At 38.0% G+C, this 25,042-nt stretch overlaps 2 protein-coding genes across 3 annotated transcripts in view; both read left to right on the top strand.

Moving 5' to 3' along the window:
- DGKD (diacylglycerol kinase delta) overlaps positions 1–13,152 on the top strand; it is a 60,434-nt gene extending 47,282 nt beyond the window's left edge. Inside the window, exons 17-29 of the mRNA XM_072410121.1 lie at positions 535–633; positions 726–819; positions 1,979–2,089; positions 2,173–2,269; positions 3,215–3,322; positions 3,408–3,521; positions 4,566–4,761; positions 5,961–6,121; positions 6,558–6,650; positions 6,795–6,914; positions 8,328–8,442; positions 9,366–9,496; positions 11,892–13,152. Of these exons, the coding sequence (XP_072266222.1) occupies positions 535–633; positions 726–819; positions 1,979–2,089; positions 2,173–2,269; positions 3,215–3,322; positions 3,408–3,521; positions 4,566–4,761; positions 5,961–6,121; positions 6,558–6,650; positions 6,795–6,914; positions 8,328–8,442; positions 9,366–9,496; positions 11,892–11,978 (1,526 nt within the window). The 3' untranslated portion in view covers positions 11,979–13,152. The remainder of the gene's footprint in view (positions 1–534; positions 634–725; positions 820–1,978; positions 2,090–2,172; positions 2,270–3,214; positions 3,323–3,407; positions 3,522–4,565; positions 4,762–5,960; positions 6,122–6,557; positions 6,651–6,794; positions 6,915–8,327; positions 8,443–9,365; positions 9,497–11,891) is intronic.
- A 5,437-nt stretch (positions 13,153–18,589) lies between these two features.
- Positions 18,590–25,042, top strand: LOC140328308 (putative nuclease HARBI1). Of its 2 annotated transcripts, none has more exons than XM_072407809.1 (4): positions 18,590–19,573; positions 21,346–22,146; positions 23,772–24,134; positions 24,836–25,042. In XM_072407809.1, the coding sequence occupies exons 2-4, from the start codon at positions 21,366–21,368 to the stop codon at positions 24,838–24,840; spliced, it is 1,149 nt and encodes a 382-aa protein (XP_072263910.1). In that variant the 5' UTR covers positions 18,590–19,573; positions 21,346–21,365; the 3' UTR covers positions 24,841–25,042. The 2 variants fall into 2 exon arrangements, with proteins under 2 accessions (XP_072263910.1, XP_072263909.1); XM_072407808.1 differs by having other exon boundaries at positions 18,591–19,580.

Below are 25,042 nucleotides of genomic sequence, written 5' to 3'. Positions count from 1 at the left end.
TAGCCAGCCATAAAATGTTTAATACTGTAAATGGAGGCAATACCAAAAACATAATGAGGGGTTTTGGGCTAAATTCATAAGCATATATTCAGCAGAAAATAAATACAACATTGCATTCTTCTCCACCCACACTGTTGTTCCAAAATCGATCCCACCACAAATACTTAAAACCTTTTGATTCCACTGCTGTATACTTACGTATACCTTCACTAAAAACTACTTATGTCTTGTATATACCCCTGAGGAAGCCAATAGGCGAAACTCGTCAGGTAATGGGTGTTTTGGGTAAATTTAAGTAGTTATACACTGTCTAGTTCGGCAGTCCCTACCCCTAGTCCTTATCTCCAAGGATGTAAGGTAAGAAGTGCCTAAGCACCCCCACCACATGTTCTGCTTTTTTGAAAAATTCAGGACAAAATGTAGATTTTCTTTACTGTAATGCTTTGATTTGAGAACACCTTTAGATATCACCTATGGCAAAAATTTGGGTCCACTTTAACTACATTATTAGAATGCTATTTTTTTTTTTTGAAGCTGGCAGGTCAGAAAGAGCGACCAGCAAAAGCATCCTGTCTGCGAGAGCCTCTGCATCCCTCCCTGCTGCTAATACCCATCGGGAGCACATGCATCAAAGTAAGACATTTTCCCATATATGTTTTTATTAACCTCAAATTGCTAAATTCATATATTAATATACTAAGCACTGATTTTGTTATTTATTCTAGACATGAGAGCTGGAATGTCTGGATCTTTACCCGGAGACTCCATGATTAGTCGCCTGCTTATTAGTGCTGACACATTTACCTCGGAACCAGACTTGTAAGTAGAGCCCCCCAGGCTCCTAATTTAGCTTCTTTAATTGTGTTACAATATTTCACATTCTACCAAGCCCACCTAAAGTTCAGTAAAATTTGAGTGTCTATTTTTTAATAGATGTGAGGTATGCAACTGTTTAGGTCCTGAAACCAAGGTAAAGACTTAAGAGAAGAACTGGTCATAAATAAAGCAATAACAAATATGAGCAGCATGTAGCCATGTTGTGAGAAATCTGTTGATTTGCATTTTCTTTTGTGATCGTCCCCCTCTAGTGGTCAGAAAAGGGGATTTTTTTTACTTCTCATAAAATCCCTTTTTATATTGGTAATAAAGGAGAGTCATCATGTTGGAATGTTGGAGAAGTAATGGGGAACAGAAAATAGCAAGTTAGCATCTCATGGTTTCAGTGGCCTGGCAGAAGGCACCATGTGAACAAACTTGCCGGGAAGGAGTTGGCAGCGGACATCTGTCCCTTGATGGTGCACAAAGTCCGATGTTCATCCGGACCTGAATAAAGTAAATAAAAAAAAAAAATTAAAAGCTTCTAAGATGAAGATATATACTGTAGAGAGTTAAAAAAAAACATTCCTGGAGCAAGCTATAGCGCTGGCTTTTGGTTGTGGAAAAACGTGATTTTCTGAGTAGCCAACAGTTGCAGAGATTACGAAAAATACCCCCTGGTTTAAAGTGATTAAGGGAAACCTTCCAACCAGATTTCTATTACCAATACATTGCCTGAATAAATCTTTTTTCAGGACCGAGAACACTTGTATTCATAGTGAAACATTTGTGAAACATTTTTACTGGGGAGGAAGAAAGAGTTGACTCTTGGGCACAAGAGGGGAGCAAAGCCACCAAAGAAGGAAGTACATATTCTAAGGAGACACGTGGAACCTATTGTTAGCAGAACAAAGTGCCTTTTTTGTAGCAATGAAAGATTTCTGTAGTGGCAATCATCTCAGTGCAGTATACACCATAAGCACTAGAAAATGCATACACAGATCAAAAGTGTTGTGTTATTTGTAGAGCAGGGAGGCTTCCCATTCCAAGCAGTTAGTTTGAATAGGGAAAAAGCTAGATTCTGGTTAAACTGCTGCCTTAATCCATGGCCAAGTATTTTACCCATCGGCAGGGATCTTACATTTGGGTTTGTCTTTGTCAGGAATTGTTACACTGAAAGATGTGTAATGAACAATTACTTTGGGATTGGACTGGATGCAAAAATTTCTTTGGATTTCAACAACAAAAGGGATGAGCACCCAAAGAAATGCAGGTAAGGTAGAATAATGCTGATGGAGGTGAGATCATTTAAATCACATATGCTAGTTTATCTGATCTATTCCTCTTTGATGGAAGAAGTCGCACTAAGAACATGATGTGGTATGGTGTACTGGGGACCAAAGAGCTGCTACAGAGATCGTACAAGAACTTGGAGCAGAGAGTACTTCTAGAGGTGAGCACTACATTATACATCACCTACCTGTGCACTCCTATGTCTGTCCCTACAGTATATCTGCTCTATGTACTTCATTCTTTTCCTTATGCTTTATATGTTTGTGGCTTGATGTGAACTAATCTTTGTAAACACACACACAGTCTGAACACTAAACATGTGCTGATCTAGTGAAAATCGGCTTAAAGTTGAACTAAAATTGTGAGCAGACAGGTTTTCAAAGGTGATGCCCTTTCTGCAATAAAACATGCTTACTCCTTTACAATTTTTTCTGAATGTACACTGAGCTGCACATGTGCAATTCATCTGGGCTCAATGCCGGGTATTCTGGCATTCCTACATATGCCAGGAATGAATGCCCCCACACGTTACTGTACCAGGTGAGTCACTCATTAGGAATAATCTTCAAATCCAAAACATCTGGATGTGTTAGATCTTTCCTTCACTGGTTTCTGTGATTTTTACCTGAACCTTCAAAGGACAAATTGGTGAAATAGGCGCTCATTCAAGGCACCCATCATCCATGTCAGAGCCTTGAGGCCCCATTGACTGTGAATTATTTAGATTTCAAGCATACTTTCTTTTTAAATAAAGCACAAAAATGTGCTTAAAGGAGCCTACAAAGTGTTCTATTTACCTGTCAACAAATACTTTTTTAAAGTTTTTACCACTACACATTGACGTGACTTCCTACTAGGCTTAGTCACAGGTCAGTTAAAACCTTAGTGCTTCCATCTCTGTTTGACATACATCTCACTCAACTCACATCATAACTCATCTTCGGTCTGCCTGGAGTCCCTGTAAACAGTGTGTAGCTGCATCTCGTGTGTCTCTGTGTCTGTCCCTAACACTGGTTGTGTCTGTCTCTCTTCTTTTAGATGTCTGTCTCTTTCTTTCTCAGTGGATGTGCGTGTCTACTACCACTTACCCCCATATCCCCCGCAGTGTGATGGAGTGCCCATTCCCCTACCCAGCCTGCAAGGAATTGCTGTACTGAACATTCCCAGTTACGCCGGTGGCACGAACTTCTGGGGAGGCAACAAAGAAGATGATGTAAGTGTCTTGTGATTTAGTGTCAGCCTGCAGTGTAACTTCGTGTATAACTGTTATAAATACTCTTTTCCCTGCTTACCATTAGACATTTGCTGCACCTTCCTTTGATGATAAGATCTTGGAGGTGGTTGCTGTGTTTGGCAGTATGCAGATGGCAGTGTCCAGGGTCATCAAATTACAGCATCACCGGATTGCCCAGGTAACCAACAGCACCACAGGATACAGGATCCATGTTTATTGTATGTGGGAATATATGTATGGGATATATTTCATATTTTACAGCCACTAGATGCGTGGTACTGTTCAGTCTCAGCTGTTTTTTTTCTGTGTTACTTTGCAGGATCTGTTTGAAAAACACACAGCTAAAAACGTTATAATAGAGCTGGTGCTGCCTATATTTTAAGTCCATGGTAGCAAATGCAAAGGTAATGCTGGGCTTTTTTAAAAGACAGCCCAGTATGTACTGCACACATTTAAGCAGTGTTTCTCAGCTAGGGTTCTTCTAGAAGTTGCTTAAGGTTTCTTGAGCAATGAGCAGTTTTACATACCATATACCAATGATCTTTTTGGATATATGTAAGGGTTGCAGCCTTCCCACTGGCCGGCAACGTAAAAGCCATTTCTGACCTCCACACTAATGTACTGTGAGCTGTGGATATAGCAATTATAGTAGAGGTTCCCTGAAGTACTGAAAGGTCATTCTGATAGAAGAATCAGTTGTTAAATAGTTCTACAATAAAAAAAGTACTAGTATGTTTTGTTTTGTTGTTTTACAAAGCTTTACTTTACTGTTCCTGCTCATAATGCAAAACAGTTACCTGGTCCATTGAAAACACCAAAACAATTCACTCCATATGCAGCAGGTAATAGACTAGGTAACTGCACTGCAGTGCTGCTACAAGAGCACTCTCCAGTGGCTGATATACAAAACTATAATACCTTCAAATAAGGATTGTAAAATGTATTATGATCAGGCAATAGAAGGAGATCTGAACACCGGTACAACTCTTCAAAGACAGTGGACAAAAGAGAGTAGGGTATAATAGTAATTTTCTTAGTTTGCCAACAGTAACCCGAACGGTACCATCCTGTATAAGCAATGCCTTTCCTAAATATAAAACTGTAAACTAAGTCACATTAGAAATTTCTTTTAGACAAGTTTTAAAATAACTTGAATATTGCACTTATTGGAAATGTATGGCTTGATTTTACATTTTCATTTTCTGATTTGAATCTCCTGTAGTGCCGAACAGTGAAAATCACAGTGCTTGGAGATGAAGGGGTTCCTGTACAAGTGGATGGAGAGGCTTGGATCCAACCACCAGGTTATATCCGTATAGTACACAAGAACAGGACACAGACCCTCACCCGAGACAGGGTAATTCTGTCAGTGTTTATGTATATTACAACAATGACAAAAGATCAAACAGTTTGCTGTTAAAGTTATGTTTATTGAGTACAGCAAGTTTAGTTTGACCCCTGCAAGAATCGTACAGTCATGAGAAAAATAAAGCACACCCTTTTTGTAATGCTACGGCTTAGCTTATTAGCACAAAATAAAATCATTTGGTCTTTATAAGATCTTAAACCTAGGTAAATCTAACCTCAGATGAACAACAACGCATGACGTATTACATTGTGCCAATATTTATTAAGCAAAGTTGAAATGCAGAGGCAGTGTGTGAATAGGTAGGTACACTCTTACCCCTTCCGTAGGAAAGAAGAGGGTAAGTAGCAGGGTTGGTGTCCTTTTTAAAGCGTGACCAGCTCTATAAAAGTAGACATTTTGGCATTTGACCGGTTTGGAACATTCAGGTGTATGTTAACCCAATGCAAGGAAGGAAAGGCATCACCAGTGATCTTAGAGAAGCAATTGTTACTGCCCATCAACCTGGCAAAGTCCATTTCCAAAGAATCTGAAGTTCATTATTCTACCATGAGAAGGATTATTTATGGGAAAACATTTAAGATAGTTGCCTATTTTTCCAGGAGTGAGCGTTCCAGCAAATTCACCCCAAGGTTAGACCTTGAAGTTCTAAGAGAAATTGGAAAAAAACGAAACCTACATCTCAGACTCTACAGGCCTTAGTTAGCATGTTAATTGACAATACAATTAGAAAAAATTGAACAGATGTGGTTTGTTTGGAAGGGTTTCATGGGAGAAAGCCTTTTTCTCTAAAAAAAAAAAAAAAAAAAGAACATGGTAACACAACTTAAACTTGCAAAGCCTCTTAACTACAGCCTATGGTATGATCATTATTTTTCTATCATATATATATATATATATATATATGAATTTATTAAATTCTGGGTGGAGAGGTCACTTTTTTGTTTAGTAACTATCTTCACACCAAGACACATATGTCAGGAAGGATGGGCATGGTGTTTGGTACCATTGATCTATACGATGCTTGATAATCAGTGAATAGTTTAATTTTTCAGATATGTTTTAGCAAACATATGCACAGTACATTAATGTATGCAATGTTTAGTATACATGTACATGCTGTTTTATGTCCATTTAAACATGAATACAGAATTCTGCAGAGTTCTTTACTATTATTATGTTTATTACTAAACAAAAATGATTAAAAATCTGATGGTTTATTTTAAAGATACACATATAATGTAAATACAGCCTTGGAGCAACTGGATGAATCAAAAATAAACCTATTGATCAATTGCATTTGCAGCATTAAAGAAATAGCGGTTTCTCATCAAAGCATAGAGCAGGAGCTGGCTCATGCTGTTAATGCAAGCTCAAAGTCAATGGAGAAAGTCTACAACAAGAATTCAGAGGTAATGCCTGTTATTTCCATACTCACATACACTCACATGCACAGTGACCAGTTAGATGCGGTCCTTCATTTTTAGATGGTGATGAAAGATGTTCCTTTTTTCTTTTATTTTACTTGCTCCCACTTAACTCCGTAAAAGCCTTTATTTTACTCTAATCAGTCATAATAAACTCCATATGCTTTGATATTTTCCTGTTTATTTCATTAAATTGTGAAGATTTAAATTTGACCGGTACCCGTAAATCAATCAGAACCTTTTTTCTCTGTCAGTGCTATAAACACCCCATGTCAGCAGACGCCAGATGCACACTTTATATCTAAAGCATAAAGTGCCCAGCTGAATTCCTTTGTCTCATGTTATCGTAACCATTCCTACATATTATGTTATGGAGATGTTAGTAGTGACTAAATAATGAGTATTAACCGTATTGTCACAGGGTCTAAGCTGCAATCATGTAATGGAAATGGTAACCAATGTCCGAGCATTATTGAATGAGACAGAGCTGCTACTTAAGGGAAAAATGGCTTTGGTGAGTAATGACAAATATATCTGTCCCACCTACTAAAGTGTCTGTTTAAACTAATATGATATAATATGTGTGTGTGTGTGTTATATATATATATATATATATATATATATAATGAAAAATATGATTTCATCTCGTTATCTGCAGCTTCTGGATCCCCCACAGAAGGAGCAGCTTACAACATCACTAAGTAACACAGAGCAAGAGCTGCGGCATCTCGCAGACGTCCCGTGGTTATCTCAGAGTGCTGAGCCAATAGAAGATGAGGTGAGCGTTAAGGATATCTTCTCTGTCCCACATTTCAGCTTGTTTCTCAATATGGGTTAGTGGGGAGAAAGTAATACTAACAAAACATTAATACCCTTTAATTTGATAGAAATGTTGGCTGAATGTTAAAAATGATGAGAACATATGTGTACATAATCCAAAAATTAGACAGAACACATCAGATACCTGTACGGTTGATGCAGTGTATGGTGAAATATCCCAACCTGACTAAACAAGATTCTTTGAGTTCTACACTCAATATCAGTACGATTTGGGCGGTGTAATTTAGAAACTCCGAACCGATTTTTTTGGTCAATTCAGTAAGGCAGCCATATTATTGAAATATTAATATTGGTCTATGTATGGCCAGCCTAAGTGTAGCTTTAGCCACACCATTTTATTTTGCCGAGGGTGTTTATATGTTTTATTCAAGAGAGTGTTATGTTGTACCATCATACTGCACAATATTGTGACTTAGTGTTTTCCAACTTGCTTTTGATATTTGATATGGGTATTGATGCAGGAAGCAGAGAAGGTGGTAGTTCCTACTGACAGCGTGTTAGAAGTGTGTAATTTTTCTGCAATGGAATGCACAAAACTTCATTAAATTAAACTAAGGTCCATTTCTAAGTTTACCACTTTTTCTCTATTTAATGGATAGATAGCATTGGCATCTCAGTGAATGCATTCCCTTGTTGCATGAAATGGTCCATTTACATAAAAAATCATCTGAAACTTTAAAAAGAAACTGTCAGAGAGGTTTCAAAAACTATCAAATCCTCCCATCCTTTATAATTCTGAAATCAAGGGCTGGCCTAGGGAATACACATTTTTTTGTAATTTTATTCATGGTGTAAGTATAGAACTTTGTTTGACTTTTAAATATGTATTTGGAGCCTGAAAGCTACATGAACATATTTTTGTACACTTAAGAATGTATAGCAAATACAAGCTTATAAGTATTATTATAACATTATTATTACACAGTATTTATATAGCGCCAACATTTTACGCAGCACTGTACAAAGTCCATAGTCATGTCACTAACTGTCCCTCAAGGAGGCTTACAATCTAATGTCCCTACCCAGTCATATGTCAATAATGTAGTCTAAGGTCAATTTGGGGGGAAGCCAATTACCCTAACTGCATGTTTTTAGAATGTGGGAGGAAATCGGAGTCCCTGGAGGAAACCCACACAAACACTGGGAGAACCTGCAAACGCCATGCCAAATAGTGTCCTGTCTAAGATTCGAACCTGGGACCTAGTGCTGCAAAGGCCAGAGTGCATTTCCGTTTTACTGTATCAACAAATGAAGAATCACATTATAAATAATTTGCCTAGAAAGTTGTGTATCCTTTTTATATGGGTACTCTGTGATACTTATCTTTACATGTGTTATTTTTTGTGTAAAGGGTACTCTGGATTTCTCCAAGTTAAGACGTAGTAGTCGGTTTAAACTGGTCAACAAGTTCAAGAAGGAGAAAAATACCAAGAACAAAGAGACCCGGAGCAGCACTGGGCCGCCTGGTAAATGACACTTTTTAGCTTCGCAGCTAGAGAAGGGTTTACAAGCAATCATACACAGACATACTGTGCCATATGCCTTGACTCAAGAGTCTGCACTTCATGTATCCACAGCATTTGTGCTGCCTGAATTGAACAAGCACACGTGTACATATGTAAACTTATATTGTACATAAAAGGTTGATACTACATCACATATAAATTGTTTACAGGTGTTCAGTCAAATTTAATATAAAATTGTAGGGAGAAAACAAAAAAAGGAGAAATTTATGTTGGTTACTTGGACTCCTTAAGGAAAATACACAGACAAGATGTAGCATTGCTTGCAACCAAAAAAAAATTCAGATGTCATTGTAATACATTTAACAGTGAAAACTGTTATCAGAGATGAATTGATACAGTTGTGGGAATTTCCAAACCCTTGCAGTCATTCCCTGGTCAGCCCCTCTTGGCTGAAGGGAAACTCAGGACTCCGATGCTATATATGTGAATTCTCAGTACTTTGTAAAAGTAAAAAAAATGTCTAAGAGAACCAGTAACATATCAACAAAGAGTGCAACACTTAAATAGTTTTATGTCTTTGTTGTAGGATTACAGAATTGTTGCCTCCTATATATACACCTTAGTATTGTTATTTATATATGTTTGAACAGTTGTATAGTCCAATCTCTTGGAGCCTGTAGATTAAAGTATGCAGATGTTTAAAGTTTTTACTGCAGCCCTAATGCTTACAAAAAAATGCTGAAAAAATAACTTTCTTTATGCCTCTGATAATCAGTGTGATAACGTTAATTTGGTTTTATAGTGTCTGTCATTTCTGCTATCTAAATGGTGCCTCTGCTCTGAACTGTTGGTGATCTTTGCCTTGGGAAGTGGTGGCTCTGTGCTTTGGGGTGTGGTCTCTTATGCGGGTCTTTCTCTGACAGCTCATCTTTGGGGAACAGAAGAGGTTTCTCTTTGGTTGGAGCATCTTAGTCTGTCTGAGTACAAGGAGGTCTTTACTCGCCATGACATCCGAGGTTGTGAGCTCCTTCACCTAGAGCGCCGAGACCTCAAGGTATTTCTCACAGATGTCTTTGCTCCAGCTTATCTGATTCACTTTGTCTCTAACCAATACCTGCATGTCACCTTCCTCTATTATAGCTTTTGTTCCTTACTTTCCACCTAGTTGTCTTTACCAGGAACATCATATAAAGCCAGTCCCACACTCTCCTGTGTAGCTTGTATTCAATCCTGTTATATCCAATAATCTCACTATAAAATCATATAACACATAGCCCAAAAAAACATTTTCTAGATTTAATTACCTTGTATTCAGTCCTAACATATTTTAAAGATGAACTCTCAAATAGATATAAAATAGTTTAATTTAATCACATTATATTTTAACAAAAATCAATTATGTTTACATGCACTAAACACGGATTTTTACGCCTTTAGATATTGTTTAGATTGACCCTCATACAATGTATTTGTTTACAAATCATAAAATATTGGGGATTTAAATATTTAACATGTATGGAAAGCTTTAAAGTACAATCATCTTTTCATTTGGATGTCTATAACATGTCTATCTGTAACTAACTACCATAATTCATTACTCAAATACCTAAATACTACATTCCAAAATGCACTGAACTACTAACATTACAACATCCCCTACCTATACCAAATCTGTGTATACAGTCTGTACTACATCAAGTAATAATATACCCTATAATACCAACATGTTTTAATTTCTTATCAATTATTAGAGTTGTTTCATACAAATTATCTTTCTAAAACAGAATCATTAATGGCTTTGTGTCAACTTTTTATTGTTTGTTGTGCTTTTATATATAATTTTACAAGTTTTTAAACTGTTTTAATGTGTGTTTTTTATTATTTTACGAATAAATACTCAATCTAGGGTGCACCCAGAACATTTATTTAGAGCATTCTGGGTTTACAGACAGCCCAGCAGTAGCTTGACTGCAACTACCTGATTAATTTCCATAACCCTGGCAGGGAAATCGTGGTAGGTCACTCCTTTGACCACAATTTGTTCCAGAGAAAGCAATGGTATAGTAAATCTGTGTAATTAAACTTTCAACTAAAAAGGTAACATACATGAAAAGTTGGCTTTTTATATCAAACGGTTGCAGTCATATACACTACATAAACACAGAATTAGCTTGGACTGGACAAGGGAGCCAGTGATGTCAATTATATATTGTGTGCTAAATGTGTCTATGGCAGGTCAAAAAGCACCTAAATCGATGAAACAGCTGGAGTCCTCCACCCATTCATTTGTTCTTTATATACAATTTTTATGCTTTTGTAATCCAGTTGCCCTAATTTCCAGGCTTTTGCTAGGACTAATATAATACTGACTGACACAATAATAATAATAGTGCGATGGTAGGAAGCTTGTAGGCTACACGTTAAAGCAATGGCAGTTCATACATACAGTAGAAATTACCCTTAAACAATAACTAAAACCAAGAACAAAAATTTAGTGTATTGCAGCTTACCAGTTTTGCATTAGTTTTCATTTTTAGGTGAAGCACAGAAAATTGTTGTTAATCTTTCAGAAATTCCTTGTCATTTCATGTGAGCTAAACTAAAGAAAGGAAAAAATCTTACCTGCAAAGGCAGACATGTTTGACATGCAACAAATCTGGGTGACTATTTTGGCTGCCTATATAAATTCAGTAAAGAAGTGCCTATGGCTACTAAAAGTTATTTCTAGGTTTACAAGGTGAAAACAAAATAGCTGATAAAAGAAAACTTAGACAGTTACAACATCAAAGGAATAGTAGGCTGCAGTATGTTGCATTTTTACGTCTAGATTTAGGTGTTTTTTAAAGCACTAAAATAAAAGGTCTGCTTATACTCTCTAGGTCCCTACATCCTTCCCAAGTTACCTGCTCTTAGTAGGTGAAAAAAATGAATATACTTACCTTTTCCCATTTTCCACATTGCTGGGTGTGAGTTACTGTGGCACTGTACCTCTGTAGATTCTATTAGAACATAGGGCAGATAAAATCCTGTAAGAAGATGGGTCAGTGTATTCAGTTACAGAAATCCTCCTGAAAGGACAGTGATGCCATCTATGCCTAGGCACCACTGGCAGAAAAAAGTTGTAAGGTAAGGATAATTCTTTTTCTTTTCAAGTATGTTTTTCATCTAGAGTAGGTGGAGAAAGGAAGAGGGGGCTCCGAGTGTAAGCAGGCCTTCCATTTTAGTTTCAGGTCCCCTATAATTTTAAAACACCTCAAGGTACATTTCTGACTGTAACATAATATGTTTTGACTATTGTAAAAACATTAATGCTTAAGTATAGGTTATTACTTACAGCAGTTAAAATGATTGAATTGATTCTTTTAACATGACTGTCTGCAGTATGGCCTGATATTAAGGATACTGACTACAAAGTATAGGCAATGGCTTCTTTTTTGTTTGATCTACAGGAGTTGGGTGTGACAAAAGTGGGCCACATGAAGAGAATTCTCCACGGCATCCGGGAGCTGAGCCCCCCTCCTGTCAGTGCGGATTAAGATCTGTCTTCACATCATGTGTGGCCCAGTCTGGGTGACCAGTGGTGCTTCATAACCGTACATGCCATTTCTAGATTTTACTGCAGCATAGTGCTTTCTAAGAACAGCTAATCTCAGCAGTGCATAATGGCAAGCAGTAATATTGAAGCTGTTTGTATTGTTGGCATCCTATCAAATGTGCTCTTAGACAGCAGCCATTTAAAACTATGCCCTGGGAATTCTGTAGCCAACCACAGAAAAGTTGTGTCCAGGGTATAAATGGCTCAAGGGCTTTTGTCAGCTTTGTCTTTCATAAGACATGCCAGATGTTATGGAAGGCATTTTTTTTTATAAATACCACAAAAGCCAATGGTGACTGAAGTAATGTTTTCTCATGTATATGCTACCTCGTGTGGCTTGGGACAGACACTGCTGCTGGTGGAACTTTAGCAGACTTAAAACTATTAACATTTCTCTGAGCAAATGTTCACCCTCTGTCCTTTGCCTATACACTTTTAGGATGTAGGTAATTGATTTTGGTCTGTAACCATATGCTCACAATTTATTGAACTTGTAAGATGACTGTGGAGTTTTTGTAGCTTGTGTCAATATGAATGCTGTTTTTTCAGGCTCTGTGTGTAAATTGTATGGTGTGCAAATGGCATTCTGGATGTGGTGTACAAATTTTATCTATGGTTGCTTTGAACTTTTGTAAATTCCAGCTGTGAGTTGAAAATTGTGCAACAGCCCACTCTGGTCCATGATCAAAAGATTGTTTACATTTCTATAGGTACATTTATATAGCAGGAAACAACCTCTGCTCTGTTATTTGCTGCCCCTAGATGACTATGGCAGTGACCGATTTGTCCGGAAGATATAATGAAGGACTGTTTCCTGAAACTGTGTTTGGGTTGTGGTTGGAGGTGTCAGCATCCATTGCTCTTTTTCTGCAGCCACTGTTACCTTGTTAATCCCGGGCAGGTCCCTTCCCTTTTGCTTTCCTTTATCCATGAGGGACAGATGAAACAACTGTGAAATCCTCAGGTAAAGGCTGACAATCCCTCCCCTGGTGTATTTATTGTCCCGTGCCTTACTGCAGTCCCTGTGCCTTTTTCAGAGTGATGTTAATGCCTGTAAATAGCAGTGTTGTAAAATATGGCTTCTATTCTAACAGTAAAATATGTCTTAATAATGATGTGTGTCTGGTTTATTGACTCCTTTTTTTTATAAAACTTTTTGATAGTGTTTCATTTAAGTATACTGTATATATTTATGAAATTCACATGTTGCATAAGTGATCTGCAGGTAGGTAAATGCCCTATCAAACATATCCTTGTATTACAATAGTTGCAATGCAAGCCTTTTTGGAGAACCTATTTTGAAGCTGTATTGACACTAGGTAAGATAGAACTAATTCATGGAGCAGGAGACACACATCAGGCTTGCATGGTCCACACCACAATGAGGGAGCAAAAAAGGTAAAAAATATTTTATTAAAGTTATACAGAATTTAACAACATATCACTGATGTGATACAATTGTCATACAAATTTCTAATAAATGTTGCACTTGTTACATACACAATATCCAACTTCTGAATTTACATTTAGTCACTACTCTAGCAAATGTTCAATACAGATGATGGATGGCAAGGACTAGTATAGGAGCTTTTCCATGCTATGTCTGATGTGATGAAAGCAACCGGCAGTGCAATCCCAGAACTTTCTCGTTGAGCTGCCCACTGTACCAATCATTCCTACTATCATCCTTGGTAAGACTCTTTTTACCAAACTTCCTGTTGGCTTGGGGTTCACCTTCCTAGCTTCATCTGCATGTAATATAGGCCAAGGTGCTTCTTCTGCTCATAACATACAGGGTGTTGAACAGCTCTGTCAAAAATGGTGCCTATGTGTGAGTGCAGGGTTGCATGACTGTATGATTTGATGAAAGTTACAGATGGAGGATGCCATTTCTCTCTTCTAGATCACGAGGAAGTACCAGAAAGCATCTACATCTCCCCTACTGCAAGAACACCAGCGATATAGTTGCAGCTTAGCAACATTTTCCATTTTATTTTCTCAAATTTACTGTCCCTTATTCTGAGTCAAAAGGTGAGGTATAGTCATCCTGAGACAAATACTTTAATACATTGTGTAATACACGTTAACAACAAACACACTGACTTTTTAGGCACAAATATGGTATAAACACGATCTGACCACAAATTATACAATAATTAAAACCATAATGTATTGTATCTATAAAATAGTCTCCATTTATAAATCAATACAATTTATGATATATCAGCTTTTCTTGTACTTGAAAGGTATTAAGTAGACATGGGTGAATGTATTGAGAATCACTACAAAGTACACTGCACTGCAAAATCTGTGCAGCGAAATACAGTCACTGGTCAAGGGAGTACACTATTTTTACCATATAGGACGCAGGGATGTAAGTATTATAAAAGGTAGCTAGTGTACACATTGACTTTAGATGGTTACTTAGACAAATTTACAACTACAATCAACTACTGGCAAATTTACAACTACAATCAGTGTAAATGAATACTAATACCTATGTTTTATGTAAAGCAGACACAGACTTAGTATAAAAGCCTGTTCCCTGCCAGCAGTTGCAGAACTGGACCTTGTTCTCTGTGTGTAAGCAGTAGTCTCATTGAAGGTCTGACATTCCCCCTACAGAACCAAATGTACATCAAACTCTCTGCCAACCAATGATAGCCCTAAAGCTAGTGTCTGCGGTTGCTATTTCTTTTCATTATTTTCTGCCACTCTGTTCATTTGGGTGAAAGAAGGAAATACCTTGGTTTATAGGGGGCATATGACTTGCTCTCTTGTCTTCCCCTATGTGATAGTGCTGGTGAATGGCAGCTTAGGCTTCCCGTGCTATCACATTTTACAACAAGGAGGGTTGACAGCACTGTGAGAACCAAGGTGTAAGTAGAAATGAAGGTTCATTTTTAAAAAACTTGGCAGGAATTTTTTTTTTTGCAGAACAGACTCCGTTTCATTGCTTCAATACAGCTTGTTTTCTGTCTACTAACAACTTTCTTTGGAATTGCACCTGCTCATTTCAAGGTTTGATCTGAGCATACCATGGGTACGGACACATTGTATAGCCTGTATTTTGCTGTTATCAGGGACTTCCTGCTGTCCCTATACACAAGTCAGGGTGATGAGGCGGCCTGTGTATTGGTGGAGGCGCCTCACCTTAGGACCACAACTCCCAGAATGCACTGCGCCTAGGGGCTTTCCCCACTCAGCCTGCTGTTTATGAGGGCTGTACACATTTCCCTGCATTGTATCAGCCCCATTGTATGCACATTGTATAGTGTAACATTCGCCAGGATGAAGCAATATTTCTGCTGTTATGTCCACCACAAGCTCATGTATTCCCTATCAGCTTGTACACAATCCTTCCCTAGTCAAGCTCTTCTGGGCAGGGTCCTCTCCTCCTCCTGTGTCACTGTCTGTATCACTGTCATTTCCAACCCTTACTTAATATACAGCGCTGTGTAATATGTTGGCGATATATAAATACTGGTTAACCCCCCTGAGCGGTAATCCAGAGTTTGGCTCGGGGTAAAAAAAAGCACACGCTGAAAGTGAAAGCTAAAAACCAAAAATAAACACCTGATCCCATCGGCATTCTCCTGCATCCTGCCCATCAGATCCCATCCTCTGGCCGCGTCCTCTTCCTCCGATCCTCCCCCGGTGAGTGCACTGGTTATCCTGGTCACCGGTGTGTGCGAGTGAGCGCGTCAGGAAATTCAAATTATTTTGTATTGAATTCAAAAAAGAATTACTCAATTGAATCCAATACAAAGTAATCATTATATTGTATATATACAGTGAGGGAAAGAAGTATTTGATTCCCTGCTGATTTTGTACGTTTGCCCTGTGATAAAGAAATGACCAGTCTTTAATTGTAATGGTAGGTTTATTGTAGCTGTGAGAGACAGAATAACAAGAACACTCAAAAACCCAGTACACTGGAGTTGCAATGATCATGAGAACGGTGACGAAGCAGCCCAGAACTACAGTGGGGAACTTGTCAATGATCTCAGGGCAGCTGGGACCATAGTCACCAAGAAAACAATTGGTAACACACTGCGCCGTGAAGGCCTGAAATCTTGTAGAGCCGGCAAGGTCCCCCTGCTTAGGACGGCACATGTACAGGCGCGTCTGTAGTTTGCCAATGAACATCTGAATGATCCAGAGGAGAACTGAGTGAAAGTGTTGTGGTCAGATGAAACCAAAATTGAGCTCTTTGGCATCAACTCGTCGTGTTTGGAGGAGGAGGAATGCTGCCCCCAAGAACACCATCCCCACTGTCAAACAAGGAGGTGGACACATTATGCTTTGGGGGTGTTTTTCTGTTAAGGAGACAGGACACCTTCACTGCATCGAAGGGACAATGGACGGGCCATGTACTATCAAATCTTGGGTGAGCATCTCTTTCCCTCCACAAAGGCATTGAAAATGGGTTGTGGATGGGTATTCCAGCATGACAATAACCCAAAACACACAGCCAAGGCAACAAAAGAGTGGCTTAAGAAGAAGCACATGAAGGTCCTGGGGTGGCCTAGCCAGTCGATAGGGGATCAAATACTTATTTCAGTCATTATAATGCACATCAAGCTCTGACTTTTGAGTACTGGGTTTTTGAGGGTTCTTTTGTTGTTATTTTGTCTCTGACACCTATAATAAACCTACTATTACAATTGGTCATTTCTTTGTCAGAGGGAAAACGTACAAAATCAGCAGGGGATCAAATACTTCTTTCCCTCACTGTAACTTATACATGCTTCTGTACAGGTATATTACGAGTTTCAGTATTTTTTGCACCCTTGTTTTAACAGATTTTTGTGTTTTTTTTATTTAAAGTTTATTAATAAATTTATTAAATATTGGACATATTTCGGCGAGTCATGCCTAAGAAATATAGGCCTACAATGTAAAATGCAAAACAATGTACTGCTTTTGTCATAAAAATACTGACACAAATAGACCACCAGGGAGGTTAATATTAAAATGGGTGGGCTCCGAGTTTTCTCTGAATTTAAATTTTTCTACTGCCTGCACCCCACTTATCACAAAATAATGTAATAATGCAATGAAATGCAACCTTTGTTTGCATTGTGCATACCATTGACAGGTTCTCTTTAAAGTATAAATAAAATCAATCTTTTATAAGATTATAAATGTAGTTTTCAGTCTTTTGAAATCTGAAGCTTTCATTAAAATACTACATGGGGTTCCTGCCATGAAAGCCCAATTCCTTTTGTAGGGTGACAACACCCCATGGTGTGGTTATTAAGGTCTGGTGTGAGGTTTCCTCACTATGGGCCTGATTTATTAAAGCTCTCCAAGACTGGAGAAGATACACTTTCATCAGTGATGCTGGGTAACACAGCAAACCTGGAATTAATCCAGTCCAGGGTTGAAAACATTTGCTAACAAATAGCAAATGACGTTTAAGAAATCCATTTGAGGTTTGCTGGCTCACCCAGCTTTATTGATGAAAGTGTATCCTCTACAGCCTTGGAGAGCTATAATACATCAGGCCCAATCTGATTACATCACAATCATTCTGAAATATCACTGGGACTGTCTGGCCAGGGCATGGTAGCAGGTTTTTAACACTGAACGTGCTTGCAGAAAAAAAGAATTATTAATATTACACTGTTTTTTTTTAGCACCATCATATTACACCGCGCGGAACAAAGTCCATAGTCATGTCACTAGCTGTCCCTCAAAGGGGCTCACAATCAATGTCTATGATCGAATGTCCCTACCAATGCGATATGTCCTTATTAGTCTAAGGACAATTTTGGGGGGTAGACAAATAACCTAACTGCATGTTTTTGGAATGTGGGAGGAAACCAGAGTACCCAGAGGAAACCCACACAAACACAGGGAGAAGCCACAAACTCCATGCAGATAGTGTCGGCAGTGTTGCATAGGCTAGACACTGAGCCGCCGTGCTGCTCATAAAAAGAATCATTTCATTCCCCCACCACTCTGGCTTTGATGAATGAAGAGTTCCTGGATGTTTTAGGTACTGACGACCTCATGTCCCAGTGCTAGCTTATGGGAACAGAGCTGAAGTCCTCAGCCCTGTGTAAGCTGCAGTAAAGGGCTACATTCTGGGCTTTCAATGCAGAACTTCTTGCAGCTGGAAAAAATACCAAGTTCTGGTGGAAATCAGCTTGTTATATTAAAATTTTTAGATGGAAAGCAACACATGAGAAACAACACAATGGGTTTGTTGAAAGGGTACATGGACTACAATTTAGTAGGTTGGACCTCGCTGTAAAGGTTGATGTTGTTGTTAATATTATTATTATTATTATTGTTTTTATTATTATTATTATTAATAATAAACAGGATTTATAAAGCACCAACATAGCATGCAGCGCTGTACTTTAAATAGGGGTTGCAAATGACAGATGAATACAGACAGTGACAGTGAAGAGGAGAGGACCCTGCCCCAAAGTTTACAATCTAGGATTTTTTATGCATTTAATCCATACCTATGACTTCAGTGATAATCTTACATATTTCAATAAATTAACTTGTTTTGTTAAAACAAATTGCAACCAAATAGCTTGTAAATTACTTTTTTGCCGGGGGCTAATCTACTGTCCCCAGGCAAAGCATCTCAAGTGCTGTCTGCAACAAGCATCCTGTGACAATGTCCTCTGACCCTGGCATATTCAAAAGTAATTCTTTTCCCATGCTTTTTTTATTTTTATTTTTTTTCCCCTATGATCTGTAATTAGGTGGTGTTGCCTCTCAAAAATAAACCCGCAGTCTAGTTATTTTTATTTTTTTTTTTATCCAGACAAAGTTGCCCCTGCCAGTTTCCACTCTCTTTGTCCCACTAAGAAATGGTGCATTAGTTGCACAAGATGTCTCCAAAAATCTGCTCATGCAGCTGAACAAAGTCGAGGAAATATGTCCTTAAAAGTGACTTCTTGAAGTACAAGGCTAAACCATGTGACTTTAACACTGCATTAACTGATGCCAAACAATAATTCTCATAAGCATCCAGACAGACAGATACAGACAGTGACACAGGGAGAGGAGAGGACCCTGGCCCGAAGAGCTTACAATCTAGGCAGTGGGAGGTAGCACACAATAGGAGGGGAGATATGGAATGGTGGGGAGTATTGAGGGTTTAAGAGACAGAAGAAGACAGGTAGGCAAGTTTGGAGTAACCACCTGGCTGTTTTTGGTGGTTACTAAAAAGCTAGGACACAATACAGGGGCACTGGACAGTTGGGAAATAATAGAAAGACGATGAAAAACTGGGACATACTAAGAGGTCGGGGTATAAGAAAAGTTGAACAAAATATAACTGGGGGGGGGGGAACACTGCTTGTTTTCAATAATTTTCTCTGCATTCCAGAAAAGAAAGCTGTTTTACCTAATAATGATGAGTATATTGGGATATTACTAATGATGTTGTTTCTGTGTCTTTAGATGGTCGGTCATCGCTAAATTTGTAAATATTGACTTTAAATCCCCCCTCAGTAACCGAAGCTTTCTCCAGTGTAATGCAACACAGAGACTCTCATCAGCATATATGTAAGTGGTAAGTCATTTACATTATACCATCTACTTTTTTCTATTCCTTTCTGTTGTATACAGTTATAGTACCTTACAAATGGTTTAGCCTATGGATTAGCCTATTTTTTTTTTTTTTATATAAAATAAATTTCCAGTATCAGAGTAGTTCTAATAATAATTATCTCTATTTAGGGCATTAGTGCAATCAGTGAGTTAAGATAAAAGAATAAATAAAAGAAAATAAGGAATGACAAGCTTGTATTTTTCTTGCATTGATGATCACTTGGGAAGTCAGTGTTTCAGTCTTTGGATTGGAGTTGTGCTTTGTTCTGGCAATGCTTCCAGTTATATTCCTCAATAGCCACAAGGACTATAAGTCCGCCGTGTATTCACCAAAACTCTTTTGATAACCAAGGTATCTCCTAAAAATAGCAGTGACACCATCATGTGTTCCACGTAGCCTGTGTAGAAAGCAGATTTGTGTTAGAGACCCAGCAGGCCCACTTACTGAAGGTTCCCTTATTTGTTTAAAGCAATGGTCGCCAACCTTTCAGACCTCACGGGCTACTAAATTTATTATTTTAAATCCCGCGGCCCATTAATATGAATTTTTTTTAAAAAAGATAAATACATTTGTAAAATAATGATCTTCCTAATGGTGCCTGACAAGGACTATGGAGGCTCTGGTTTATTGATCAGCTTACGGTTAAGTGAAATATTACTATTGTTACTATTATCATTAGTTGCATTATCTTTGGTATTACTAAAGAAATATTCGGTATTCGCAGAGCTGGGTGACTGTTGTAATGGTGGAAACAATACTGAAGCGTACGGCTCGGAAACAGTTGCCTCATACAATTTAAGACTACACTGACGTCTTGCTGCGCCTCCCTTGTTTTTTCTAAAAATTGGAAATAATGACCACCAAAATTTTATTGTGGACCATTGGTTGGCAACTGCTGGTTTAAAGCGACAGAGAAGGATATCTGACAGGTCTGCATAAAGAGAATGCAGCAGATAGGCTTTAGTAATCTCCATTCAAACTTTCACATTGGATCATTGCACAGATCTGGAAAAATGCACATAAACCCAGGTTAAAGCAGAACTATTGTCAACATTTACTTTAGAATTGCTGCACTCCAAGAAAGGGTTTTTTTCACTAAAAACTAAAAAAAAAGCACCTAAATTCTCATTTTTGGAGGATGTAAGAAAAAATAACTGTATATATAAATGTGAAGGGATGTAAAGGGGTTCACAGTTGTTCTCAAGTAAAATAGTCTCAATAAATTTATATATTGTGGACATTATTTTACAACATAGTGATATCTAGGGCTACACTTTCAATATTTGTTGGAAAGGATCTTTCACGATCCTTTCCAACGACAAAAGACAGAATGAGTGCTGTTCATACAGCTATATTGTGCTCTATGAAGAGCTGGATCTGCAAGGACGAATCCATGAATGTCAAGCACTTTACACAAGCCAGATTATTGTCCAATATCAGCCCTGAGGCGATAATCGAATTAGAATCATCCGACATATGTACATATCTTAACAAACACTTGTTTTTGCAGTAGTAGTGCACCTTTCATATATGCAAATATTGTTTGACTTTAGCACACATTTGTTTTTTCTTTTATAATGCAAAGCAAGTCTGCTCTGAAGAATGAGATAAATTCGCTTCTAGGCAGAGCTGGTGCATACCCCATTCCTGCAGCAGATGGCATTGTTTGTGTTTTTTAGCAATGTGTATCTTTTCTTTGATATTATTTGTGATTTTTTTTCTCCAGTTTCTGCTCTGTAGTGCGTCATGTTCTGGGAGGTGCCATACTTGATACTGCGGAGACTGAGAGCCCAGCGTGAGCATTTAGAAGAAGAAGAAGATGATGATCATTATGAGTCACCACCACGTCAGAGAAGAGAAGTTAAAAATAACATCATTAGTAGAAGGCAGTTCTTAAGACGACGGAGACGAAGAAGAATATTTCCAGCCAGAATTAATCTTTCTGAGATTGATGAGCGTGATATTCAAGAACGCTATCGTCTTAGTTCTGATTTTATAATGTCCCTCTATGAACTCATTAAAAAAGACTTAATCTCTACTACAAAAAGAAGTAATGCGGTTCCTGGAATTGTAAAATTACTCTGCGCCCTCCATTATTTCACCAGCGGTTCATTGCAAAGTACTGTAGCTGAGGCTGGCGGTATAACGCAAAGCACATTCAGCCGTGCTCTCTCTGAGGTTATATCTGCAATATTGAAGCTGCAAGATCAATTTATAGCCTTCCCCAAAAACCCAGCAGGGCAGCAGCTGAATAAAGCAGGATTCCGCTGCATCGATGGGTTTCCAAATGTCCTTGGCGTTTTGGGCTGTACGCACATTGCAATCTCTCCTCCCTCAGAAATGGAACAAATGTATCGCAATAGTAGGCACTACCATTCCATCAATGTACAGCTCGTCTGTGCACCAGATATGAGGATTCTGGACGTGGTAGCAGAGTTTCCTGGTTCAACACACAATGCAAATGTACTAAAACAATCCAAGATACATGAAAGATTTGAGAACGGAGAATTTAATGGCTGGCTTTTGGGTATGTGGTAGCTGGTCAGATGAATTCCTGCAACTATGAGCATTACATGTACACTAAGAGCATCTCTGCAGTAAAATGTGTATAGCCTAGTTTACCTTAATATGCATTAATTGATGTGAATATGGTTGGCTCCTCATGATTCAGTGTCATTCCCAGTTTGTTGACTGGACAGTGTGGGCTTATACATTATATATAAATATATAAATCCATCGTTGATCTTTTGAAAAAAGTAGATAACACTGTGCACTTAAAGCGGAACTAAACTGAAAAAAAAATCACTCTTGCCTTTAATCCCGGAAATTCCTCTATAGCGCTCCGATCTGGTCCTTCGTGGTCTTAGAATTGCTCTTCAACCTGGCACGGAGGAAGTGCTCGGCGCCGACATCTTCAATCTTCTATTCTATCTTCTTCACTGTGGTGATCAAGACAGAAAGGGGCAGTGCTGCATACATAAATAAATAATATATATATATATATATATATAAACATTTTTCCTTTACATATAAGGGTTATCTATCCTTTCATTTCAGTTGTTTCTCCTGGCCATTTCCTAATGACTGCCTAACTCAAGTAATGGGGCCCAAGTTGTCATACTGAAACAAAAGTAAATTGCTTGGAGGAATTGTGCAAGCGTCATATAAATACTTTGTGATTTTACAACTCAGCCAAGTGCTGACTGTTATTTGAGTTGGTGTCTTCATACACATTGTACATGACAGATGGAATGGCTAATGCAATCACATATGGTCAACCTAAACCACAAATTAGATTGATAGATCAGGCAGTTTTTAGCTTTCCAATTTATGGCATGATAAAATAAGATCTTATTTTTAAAATAATGTTATATAAATAATTTGACAGTCATCATTTGATACATTTGAATAATGGTCACAAAAGTTCTGTTTAGCAGTACAACAGAAACAAGGAAGGTGCAGTCTTTATCTGTCCTTAAAGGATTCCTATACCAAGGGAAATGTGGGGGCTTCCAATATTGATCTTCCAATATTGCTGATTGCCTTAGGCTTCAGTGCACAGTCCGTGTGATCGAACCTAAATTTTTCATTTACATAAAAGGGTGGACAACCTTTGTATAAAGTAAAATTTGTGTTTATTTATTTTAAATGCAACACTCTTAAAAAAAAAAAAAAAAAAGAGAAAGTGTGCAGTACCTCCCCTTTTCTAGAGCCTCCCGGGATACCTACATAGCACCTAATCTTGGGAATGTGCAGAAGAAGCTCTTTCTTTAATAGTATAAAAAAAATTGCCAATCTTATGCATGTGTAGTGAGATCAGCAATCTTTTTCCTAATTTACGTCACTCGATTTTGCGCCTGCGCAGTGCGAGATTGGGTGATGGATTGACAGATATACGGGATTAAAGGTAAGTGTGCTTTTTTATATTTTGACTACCGCTTTAAGTATGCACAGTCAGAGTAATTTATAAAGCATCAAAGTCTCCAGATTCAGTTTGGCAACCAGGGAACAAGCATCATAATAGCTGGAAATCAGCTGCTTTCTGTATGAACATATAGTCCGAAAACTTAAGAAAATAAAAGTATATGACTAGAAACAAATCACAGAGCCTATGTTCTGAGATGTTGTTTCACATGGTTGTGTCTTTTGTAGGTGATGAAGGTTATGGCGTTAAACCTTGGCTTCTAACTCCTTTTGACAAACCGGTTACAAAGGCCGAAGTTCGGTACAACATATCACACAGTTCAACCTATTCTTTTCTGGAGCGAGCTGTCGAGGTGCTTAAAAGTCGCTTCCGCTGTTTGGATAATCCTAATGGAGTTCTACTTTACAACCCCGAGAAGGTCTGTAAAATTATCCTGGTGTGCTGCATAATCCATAACATAGCAATCATGAAATGTCTAGATGTGGACATTGCACTGGATCTGAGATCACCAATCAAAGAGGAGTCTATAGAGGACGACACAAAGGAAGGCACAATACAGCGTGACACAATTGTAGCCGAGTACTTTTCTGGTAAGTTTGCCTCTCTTTCTGACTATTACTTACGGCGAAAACCTGCAGCAGAACCTACATATTGTACAATATGTTTAGTGCAGCTAACAATATACAAGCTACAATCTGATTAGTTACACAATTATTATTTATCCTTTTCTTTTCTGCAGTATATAAATGTAGTAAGGAGAAGGCCCTCGAGGCATCAGGATTCTGATTTGAATGAAAATATTTTGATTCAATGGGGATATTGATAATATGGGGAATGTAGAATATTTTTGTACTTGTTTTAGTTCTTTTTAATATATTCCAGGGTATATACAAGGGGTCTTCAAAAAGTTTCTGAACTTTTAGTAGTAAACTTTCTATTAATTGGTCTGAGATTGTCATGTGACTAGGAAAAAGTAAGGTGACTATGTAGAAAAGTGATGTCATTTGTTTTTGAAATTCTTAGTAAACAGAGTAAAAAGTACCTTTCCCTAGTATAGTGGAACAGGATTTCTGGTTAGATTGAGAAAGCCAACAAATATACAGGCAGTGCTGTGCTTTCATCATTTTTTTGCCGTCCTTGTTCCCAGTTGAGGAGATACACACACTTTTCCATTTCAGATTTCAGACAGACAGGTTGGACAGAACAGGCACTTCTGTGATATTTTAACAACCAGGCAGCAAGATACAGATTCTTTACAGCTTTTGTCACAATTTTTGTTTTTACATTACAGGTTGAAGGGACTGCAATCCTGTTCAAGTCTCAGATGCTGCTGCAAGTTTTTCATTTTCAATCCACAACTTTTTTGTAGGTTCAAAGGTTTTTTTTATAGCTTGCTCTATATATATAGGGTTGTATAGTTCAGTATTGTGGCGTACATCATCATGTTTTATCCTATTATTTGGTGTATTTGTTGGAATAAATATCTTGTTTTCCTGTA

This window comes from Pyxicephalus adspersus, chromosome 4 (assembly GCF_032062135.1).
Source record: "Pyxicephalus adspersus chromosome 4, UCB_Pads_2.0, whole genome shotgun sequence".
NCBI lineage: Eukaryota > Metazoa > Chordata > Amphibia > Anura > Pyxicephalidae > Pyxicephalus > Pyxicephalus adspersus.
This window is presented reverse-complemented; position numbering and strand designations above follow the sequence as displayed.

Coding starts and splice junctions, on each gene's coding strand:
- LOC140328308 (XM_072407809.1), top strand. CDS start 21,366: ATGTTCTGGGAGGTGCCATACTTGATACTGCGGAGACTGAGAGCCCAG. Junction 22,147..23,771: donor ATTTAATGGCTGGCTTTTGG/GTATGTGGTAGC, acceptor TGTCTTTTGTAG/GTGATGAAGGTTATGGCGTT.